The sequence below is a fragment of the Engystomops pustulosus genome, chromosome 3 (genome assembly GCF_040894005.1).
Source record: "Engystomops pustulosus chromosome 3, aEngPut4.maternal, whole genome shotgun sequence".
In the NCBI taxonomy this organism is placed as follows: Eukaryota; Metazoa; Chordata; class Amphibia; order Anura; family Leptodactylidae; genus Engystomops; species Engystomops pustulosus.
In genome coordinates this window covers 25,192,061-25,202,457 of record NC_092413.1, presented here as the reverse complement: position 1 = coordinate 25,202,457, position 10,397 = coordinate 25,192,061, and the positions used below count along the sequence as shown (strand labels likewise).

General features: G+C 41.5%; 1 protein-coding gene across 5 annotated transcripts in view; it reads right to left on the bottom strand.

Annotated features, from left to right (window-relative positions):
- Positions 1–5,662: 5,662 nt before the first annotated feature.
- Positions 5,663–10,397, bottom strand: part of STON1 (stonin 1) — a 68,530-nt gene continuing 63,795 nt past the window's right edge. For all 5 annotated transcript variants that reach the window (XM_072140323.1, XM_072140322.1, XM_072140321.1 and 2 more), the window contains one exon: positions 5,663–6,032. In XM_072140323.1, the coding sequence (XP_071996424.1) occupies positions 5,958–6,032 (75 nt within the window). In that variant the 3' untranslated portion in view covers positions 5,663–5,957. The remainder of the gene's footprint in view (positions 6,033–10,397) is intronic.

The window sequence follows — 10,397 nt, the reverse complement described above, 5'->3', positions numbered from 1 at the left end:
CTACACGCCAGGAGAGGTAAGTGAGGGCAAGGGGAGCGGGGACCGCGGCAGCAGGCATGGGTGCACCCGCGATCCGTACCAGGGATCACGGGTGTAACCGTGACACGTAAATCCTTTCCCTTGCTCTCTGCACTGAGATTTATGATATACAGGCTGCCTTTTTTTTAGACAATGGCACCTGAACCTCACTGCTTTTGCTGCATCAACTGGCCTTATAATGACGCTGAAAGAAAAAAAGCAAATACATTTGAAGCTTCGTCACTGCTTGCCTTAGATTTCATCATGGTAGGATGGTATTCGTAATACAAATGTCCATACGGAGGGACTTATGGATAAATGTGATGGGGCATTGCACCACAATCAGGGTATTCAATGATAAGTTTATGTATATTTTCCACACCTTTACCCAAATATCGAGTCCAAGAATGCACCTTGGTTCTGACAGCAGGTCATGTGTATGACATCTTTGTTCTCCCTCCTCTTTCCTGCCATGCAATACAGAGGAATTGTTAGTGGTCTCCATAAAAAAGCTATACAGCCACCCTCTCAGTAGACCAATGTATAGACTGTGCTAACCTCTGGAGAATCCCTAAAATCCAGCGAGTCAATAGTGAACCTCAATTTATGTGCTATCCTGCAGATATGCACACAGAACATCACAACTTCCCATCGAAGAATGGGATGGCACCAATATTTGACTAATAGACTCGTATCCCGAGGGCACAGAAACATTCTGTCCGCGGCTGGGAACAAACAAAAAGGATTTATTCTCTATTTCCCTAAAGCAAATGTCTCTGGGTCTTTAATGAAGTGTCTGTAGCCAGCTCCAAACAATATTTCCAAATTGACAGATTTTAGCTGACTTTCTTCTTCCGAACCTATGCACTTACTCAAATAAAGAAAAAAAATCATCATCCGTCTTCCAGTGAAATTACAAGGCGGCAGAGAGAATGGGAATGGGATTCTGCTGAATTAGTTCCAATTGCACAAAGCATATGCAACATCCGGGAGGGTATCTCCTTCAGCTACACAGCACAAGAAAGTTGTCACACTTTTTTTTATGGAAGACAAAGTGCAATTTCCATCTATTCTTGCAGGAAAGGTTGGAGGTGTCTGTCTATGTAAGGACAAATTAGTAATAATTAGCATGTGGGTCAATGTGGCTAACAATGAGTTAAAAAAAGGAAGCAATACTTCCCTTTATTAATTCTATTTTGCCCAGTTCCCTTTCTAAAGACCATGGGGGTTATTTATCATTGCTTTTCCTGGGCTTTTTTCGCCGTAAAAAAGTCTCAAAATCAATCTTTTTGAGAATTTCCCCTCTAAAAAGTCTCCTACTTAAGAACATCCGACTTACAGACGACCCCTGGTTACAAACAGAACTCTGGATGTTGGTAACTTACTGTACTTTAGCCTTAGGCTACAATAAACAGCTGTAACAGTTATCAGAGGTGTCTGTAATGAAGCTTTATTGTTATTCCTGGTTCTTATGACAATCCAATATTTTTAAAATCCAATCGTCATAGAGACCAAAAAAATTTTGACTGGGGTTACAATGATAAAATATACAGCTCTGACTTACATTCAAATTCAACTTGCCTGTCCACCTCTTCATTAATCTGGCCTAAAGATAGAACTACTGCCAGTGCAACCCCCCGTGCAAAGCCAGAATTTTAGTGACCAGAGCCAGGCGGCTGCTGCTAAAGCAAATAAAATTATGGGATGTATCAAGAGAGGAATAGATTCTCATGATAAAGACATAGTTTTGCCCTTATACAAATCCCTGGTCAGACCACACATGGAATATTGTGTACAGTTTTGGGCACCAGTGTATAAAAAGAATATAGTAGAGCTGGAACGGGTGCAACCAGGATTATTAGGGGAATGGGGGGATTAGAATACACTGACAGATTACAACATTTGGGATTATTCAGTTTAGAAAAAAAGACGACTGAGGGGAGACCTCATTACAATGTACAAATACCTGAACGGACAGTACAAGGATCTCTCCAAAGATCTTTTTATACCTAGGCCTGTGACCAGGACAAGGGGGCATCCTCTACACCTAGAGGAGAGGCGTTCTACCATCACCATAGACAGGGGGCATCCTCTACACCTAGAGGAGAGGCGATTCTACCATCACCGTAGACAGGGGGCATCCTCTACACCTAGAGGAGAGGCTGTTCTACCATCACCATAGACAGGGGGCATCCTCTACACCTAGAGGAGAGGCGATTCTACCATCACCATAGACAGGGGGCATCCTCTACGCCTAGAGAAGAGGCGATTCTACCATCACCATAGACAAAGGTTCTTTACTGTAAGAGCAGTGAGACTATGGAACTCTCTGCCGCAGGAGGTTGTTATGGCGGACTCTATGTACATGTTCAAGAGAGGCCTGGATGACTTTCTGGAGAGAAAAAATATCACGGGTTATGGGGATAAAACATTTATTTAATTCTTAAAGGTTGGACTTGATGGACTTGCGTCTTTTTCCAGCCTTATATACTATGATACTATGAATCATGACTTGGGACTTTCGCAAAAAGTCTCATAAAGTCTCATTTTCAGACTTTTTTTGGGACTTTTTGAACAGAAAAACCCAGACAAAAAATAGACCATAAGAACATTTAATAAAAGGAAATGAGACCAGCAAACACAGACATACATAGGTACAGTATGTCTGGAAAGCTTATAAAGTGCCCTACACAACGCTGGTTTTACTTGTGTGGTAATTTGGTAGGCGGTAGACTCCCTTTAAGATATTTACCCAGATGTGGAAACGGCATCTAACAAACGTGTAATCTCTCACCACAGTATTTTGGTTGGGATTTTTTAATCTAAAATGATAAACGGGTCGAAACCAAAGAAGAGCAGATCTCTCCGTTACAAATCTTTCTGTAGTTTGTCATGTGGATGAAACCCAAAGTCTACTCCAGCCCTGCTCGTAAGAATACTATAGACCAGTGGTGGCGAACATATGGCACGGGTGCCAGAGGTGGCACTGAGCCCTTTCTGTGGGGACTCAGGCCATTGACCCCAAAATAGAGCTCACCAAACAGGACCAAATCCACCGAATCTTCCTGCAGTCCCAGGAGATGCTACAATCAGCGCTATTTTAAAGTGACACTTCATTGGCTGTTTGGAACTGCGGGAAAAGTGTGAAGGTGCTGATAGAGCTGCATTGTCTTTGTAGGTCACCCTATATTCTTACTGCACAAAGGGACCCTGGTGTGAAGCTACAATGAGAGTCTGAATGTGCCCTCCTTCTTTCAACTGTATTTGTGGCCTCAGGGGGCCGATAGGATTGATAGATGTTGAAGAGCAAGTAGCAATAAGTTACTGCTTAAAATGCAATGTTGGCACTTTGTGGTAAATGAGTGGATTTTGGTTATAGTTTGGGCACTTGGTCTCTAAAAGGTTCGCCATCACTGCTAAAGACCTATAGGTCCTAGGTTGTCCTATAGGTCCATTAGTAATTTTACATCCTCAGCCATGGCCGCAGTTGACTCATCCCCTGGTCATTTTAACCCACATTACATGATATATGAGGTCTTGAACTTTTACAATGTATTTATCTCCTCATAGTTCCCTCTGCCTATACAATAAGGACATTTTCTTATACTAAATGACAGTAAATTAAAATAGACTTTACCCTCGGGGAAGGCAGATCTGCACGTGATGCGATTTTCTCCTTAAGAGTGGGCACAATTTTTTATTTCTGCTAAGCTGTCAGAGCGGACTGTCGGTGACATTCTCGTGGTCTTATTTGTTGCGTTTGACTTCCGCCCAGAGGTTACATGCACCTGTGAGGAGCAGCACCGGGGCGTTTGATGGTTTTATCTAGCTGTCACAATACGGTCTCTTCTCCGCTAATGACTCGCACCTGCTGTTACTAATTGCTTCAAGAACAGGGAAGGACATTTTTAGAATTTCTGTAAAATTAGCGGAAGCCAATGATTCTACGCTGCTGCACACGGGAATGTACACACACGTATACATTATATAGGTTCATAAACAACAGACCGGTTCAAGAGAGTATAAAATGCTGGCGTTGTTAAGATTCCTAGTGGTCTGACCCACTACAGTACCATAGGGTCCTCCAATGGGTCAAGGACCAGTAGTGGAGGCCGAGCTGTAGACAACCCAATTTGAAGGCAATTAAAGTCTCTAAATGGTAATCCAACCAGGTCAATTTTTTCTGTGGGCCCAGAATATTTTTCTTGTTACATAATTACATTAAAGGAGTACTTCAGTCTCATTAAATAATCGCCTATCCAAACGGACCCCCACATTGAGATTGATAAGCATGGTACTAGGCTACTCCCATAGACATTCAATTCGAAGTGAGCTTATGGTTGATTTAGGGGCACAACACAACCGCCTATCTTAGAGATGGTGGTGGGTCAACCATTTGAACCCCCCATACTGTGGAGAAGGAATAATTTATCTTGACTGCAATATCCTTGGCTTTTCCCTTAATAGACATCTATAACTCAGTAGGTAATAGCCTGAAGGTGGGAAGTCAGACTGACAGAACTCCTAGATAAGGGATACTTGTCTATTGTTAGAAACCCCCTATAGGGGTTGTCCTAAATTTTCACGTAATCCACTAGTAAACTGTATAGGGGTCGACTGATTGATGAGGGTTCGACTGCTGGGACCTTCACCAATTATGAGAATGGGGTCTTGTTCTCATTCATGGATGGATTAGCAGGACAAGCATGTGTCGTGCTGCTCCGTTCAATATTATAGGAGTGTCCGCACTTGTCTGTCAATGGGACTTATTTAGGCCTAACAGACACAAACATCTCTGGGGTAAGAGGAAGTCCTTCCCTCTCCATAGGGAGCTGAGCAGCAGGAATAACGCAAAAACGGCAGGAATAGAACCTGCTGTATCTTTTTGAGGCGCTGTCCCATGCCACGATCACAGTGCACCATAAGCCTTATTGGGCCATGACCAGGCTGCAGTTTGTTTACAAAGCCTTAGACAAGGAATGGGAATGCCAGGGATATCCAAATATCGAGTTTGACACATTCTGGTCCTGCTGCTCCAACAATTAGTAAGAAAGAGACCCCCATTATCCAGATCGTTGGGAGTCCCTCAACAGTCAGTTTGTTATCCCCTTATGCTGTGGATAAGGGACAACTTAAAACTTCGGAAAGCCTTAACGTTTGAGTGCAAAAAAAACCACATTGGGGCTCATTTACTAAGGGTCCACGGACCGCACTATCGTGAGGTATTCCAAGCACTTACATGCACCAGGAAGGTGAACTCCGGTGGACCTGATCGGGGAAGCGACACATGCAGAATTTCGGGCGCACGCTGGTAGTGAATTGCGCACAATCCATGATCGTCGGACATTCCGGATCGGGGATCGCAACGTGGACAGGAAAGTAAATGTACCCCATTATTTTAAAGAGAAACTCAACCCACAACTACATTTTCCCATGTGCTTCATTATAGTATCTTATGGTCTTTTCGCTGCTGTTGCCACTTCTATACATCAGGTTGGGAAGGCCCGAGGTATCTCTAGGATAGGGGCGATTTAGAAATATCAACTTTACAATTTCTCAACCAAACTATTTACTATTACGAAAAAGAAGGAATCGGAGACAAATGATGTTTTAGTATTTTTAACATTTTTAAAAGATTTATAGGCAAAGAGAAGATTATGCAAATAAATCACCAAACAATAGGAATTATTGCTGCGTATTTGTGTGATTACGTAAAAATACATGTAAATCATATTATTGCTTTAAGTAGAATGAATGTCATCTAGTTACAAATAATAATATACATCTACTCTGATTCTTCACTGTACAAGGAAGACACAGATGTTGAATGTTTCCTGTATTTTCTGTGTAGGTTGTGCATGGTGGGAGTTATAGTTCATTGCACGGAGCACCTCGGTTTGTTACTTGTTGAGATGTGGGTTATATTTCCATACATGTTTTTACTGTGTCCGGCACTCTTTGCTCTTGTCCATATCTTCTCCATTAGCGGGGATCAATTTTCTATCAATCTCCACCTGTACGGACAAGGAACATATAAGGAGTCAGTATACAGCAGTACATGAGCATTTCTTATATGGCCCGACGTGAATTAGGAAGATTGTCCTCCAGTCAAAGAGAAAAAGAGATAGATAAGTAGATATATGGATAGATAGATAGATAGATAGATAGATAGATAGATAGATAGATATATGATGATAGATAGATAGATAGATAGATAGATATGAGATGATAGATAGATAGATAGATAGATAGATAGATAGATAGATAGATAGATATGATATAGATAGATAGATAGATAGATAGATAGATAGATAGATATGAGATAGATAGATAGATAGATAGATAGATAGATAGATAGATAGATATGAGATGATAGATAGATAGATAGATAGATATGATTGATAGATAGATAGATAGATAGATAGATAGATAGATAGATATGAGATAGATAGATAGATAGATAGATAGATAGATAGATAGATATGAGATGATAGATAGATAGATAGATAGATATGATTGATTGATAGATAGATAGATAGATAGATAGATAGATAGATAGATAGAGAGATAGATAGATATGAGATGATAGATAGATAGATAGATAGATAGATATGATTGATAGATAGATAGATAGATAGATAGATAGATAGATAGAGAGATAGATAGATAGATAGAGAGATAGATAGATATGAGATGATAGATAGATAGATATGATATGATAGATAGATAGATATAGAAGCAAAAAAGTGGCAGCACTCCAAGGAATCGTGGAAAAAAGTGTGAGGTTTATTCCATCTCTAGCAACGTTTCAGCTGTTAATCAGCCTTTGTCAAGCCTGATTAACAGCTGAAACGTTGCTAGAGATGGAATAAACCTCACACTTTTTTCCACGATTCCTTGGAGTGCTGCCACTTTTTTGCTTCTATATCTACACTCTTTGGGTAAGAGTATTGGGATAGCACCCGTCTGAACCTTTTTTTCCTGAAGGCTGTGCTGCTTTGCAATTTTTGTTTGTTTATAGATAGATAGATAGATAGATAGATAGATAGATAGATAGATAGATTGATAGATAGATAGATAACTCCAGAAAAGTAAGCAGCACTCCAAAACAGCAATGGTTAAGTGATGAAAAAAGTGTTTCTTTTATTCCATGCTTCAAAGTACAGTGAAGTACAGCGACGTTTCGGCTCCAAGGAGCCTTTTTCAAAGGAGCCGAAACGTCGCTGTACTTCACTGTACTTTGAAGCATGGAATAAAAGAAACACTTTTTTCATCACTTAACCATTGCTGTTTTGGAGTGCTGCTTACTTTTCTGGAGTTTGCTATTGAAGGACCTGGGGCCTGGTCCCTGTGAGCGTGCACCCACTGCCCCTAGTGGACTTTACTTGAAGTGTGCTGTTTTTTGCATTTCCTGAAGTAGATAGATAGATAGATATGAGATGATAGATAGATATGAGATAGATAGATAGATGGTAGATAGATAGATAGATAGATAGATAGATAGATAGATAGATAGATAGATAGATAGATGATAGATAGATAGATATGAGATGATAGATAGATAGATAGATAGATAGATAGATAGATAGGAGATAGATAGATAGATAGATAGATAGATAGATAGATAGATAGATAGATGAGATACAAAGCCGTTCAAAACCTATCCTAACCCATATAGGTATCTCTGAACTCTGAATAACGACTGACACATATTCTCCATTCCTCACAGGACGGAACTCTCTACTAAAATGTATCAGACTGTACCCCACATTCTAAACCATCAAACGTAACCTGAAAACCCACCTGTTCAGGATCACCTACAACACTCAATAACTGCACTTCTCTGCTCCCTCACCTCGTGTCTCCTTCTAGCCTCACATATAGATTGTGAGTAGAGATGAGCAAACCCCACATTCAAGATTGGGGTCGGCCGAATGTCGGGGTAGATGGCCGAAAAGCAAACTTGAACGTCGATCCGCTCATCTCTAGTTGTGAGCGCACACGGGCAGGGTCCTCCTTCCACTTGTTCCTGATCTCTGTAGTTTTGTACTTGCATTTGTTCTTGCCTCGGTGTAATGTTTGTGAACCCCTTACTGATTGTACAGCATCATAGAATTACTGCTGCTCTATAAATAAATCATAGATAATAATCCAATAATCTTATAACATTCTGGGAGGAATGTTTGAAGAACGCTATTGTTTACACTTGTCATGACACTCCCTTCCCCTGGGACAGCGTTCACTTTATTCATGACCTGGCGCAGGCCTCTTTCCAGTCTACCCCAGCATAGCAGTGGAGTACATTTTACAAGCTTTCATGTCAATGGCAATACCTTCACCATTGGTTTTCTACTTCATAAAGGAGTTTTCTTTTAATATACATTCAAAAAGAAGTGAATATCCATATTTCACGTCCATCTTTATCACATCATTAAACTTTAATTTCTTCTTATCTCTCATATCTTTCTATTTATTTATCTATCTATCCCTTTTCCATCTATAATTTATGATGATAGGAAATATGTCTATATTTATCACTGTTTCAAATCTGTCTCTATCACAAATATATTACTCATATTTGTATCTATTTTTTTTTTTAAAGGAAATCTACGGAGGGATTTGTGGAAGCTTGAGGAATTGGCAGAGAAATGGTTGATGAGGTTTAATGTAGGTAAATGTAAGGTTATGCACCTGGGCCATGGAAACAAAAAGTACAATTATGTTCTAAAGAGTCAATTACTTGGTAAAACTGCGGCTGAAAAAAGTCTGAAAAGGGGGTATTGGTGGATGGTAAACTTAAGTTTAGTGACCAGAGCCAGGCGGCTGCTTAATGGAAGGGGTGCAGTGACACTCAACTCAAAGGGCCACATTTATCACTTTTGTGCGCCTAAGTGTAGTAGTTGCACCTAAATTCTGGCGCACTGTTTTGGCAGAATTATCACAAGCTACAACCATCTGTGATAAGTATATTTCCTGCCTCTTATTAATCACTTTACTTTAAAACAGTTTTGGCGCAATGTTAGATTCGGGCACTGACATGTGATCCTGCTACAAGCTCCTCTCTGCTTCTCCCACAGCCCAGAATGAAGATAACACTCACAGCAGCACCCAGGTGTGTGACACCCTGCACCCAGTGACCTCCTCAGCAGTGGCTTCTCTTGGAGGGGATCCCCCAGTGCTGGTCTCCTGCTGCACCCCTGTAATTCTGCACAGTATCCCCCTCAGACACTGTGCAGAATTACATGGGGGACACTTGTTTGTAGTATCTGCAACATTCTGCAAACTACTGCAAACTTGTGCAAAGTTCTCCTCTCTCTTGCTGTGAGCTCAGCGTTTTGCAGAATATTTTGTAAATAGAAGGTGATGAACTGTAAATAGAGTCTGCAGCTCCTGTCTGCAGTGTATGTAATGTCTGTATTATATTTTCTAGTGTCTGCAGTGTATCTAATGTATCTGTTATATCAGTGATGGCGAACCTTTTAGAGACTGAGTGCCCAAACTACAACCAAGACCCACTTATTTATCGCAAAGTGCCAACACAGAAATTTTATTTGTGATTTATACTCCCTGCTCAGTCACAACACCTTCCCACTCCTCGAGTAGTCCCATGTAGCGCTGTCACTTTTAAATAGCTCTATGCACAGCAAGTACTGGGGTGTCTGGGACTGTAGAAAGATACCTGGAGTCCTCTCTGGTGATGGCCTGAGTGCCCACAGAAAGGGCTCTGAGTGCCACCTCCGGCACCAGTGCCATAGGTTCGCCACCACTGTGTTATATGTTCTAGTGTCTGGCTGAGCTCTGCTGCTAGAAATGAGCTGTTCTGCAAAGGGGCTCAGTTCTTTCTTTTCAGATAATGCCACCTTCGGGCTGGAGTGTTTTTGCGCCTAAATGCAAATGTTGCAAGTGATGAATATCATTAGGCTCAGCAAAACATCTGGATTGGTAAGATAGATGAGGGAAAGGTGGTTATTTTTGCTGTGCGGCTAGTTTGGCGTTTAATCGCAAAAATGGCGCAAAAACGGTGCGCCTGAATGAAAAGGCGCAAAAACAACAGAAAAAACGAGTGATACATGTGGTCCAAAGTTTACAGACTCTGCAGCGCAGTATTATTCTCTAGGGTCCATCCTGCTGTCTTATGTGGCACCACTTCACTTTTAACCCCTGGCACAGCATGTGAGATAGCAGGTCCTCAGTGGCGTAACAACCGCCATAGCAGCCGTAGCGGTTGCTACGGGGCCTGTGAGGTTAAGGGCCCGGGGATGCACGGACTCCGTGTGTCCCCATACTTTCAGTACCTGCCGGATCGTGCACCGGGCCCCTACCTCTGTGTCCACTCACCTTCCGTGAGCTGCCCGTCCCCTCCGTGAGCCGCCCGCCCC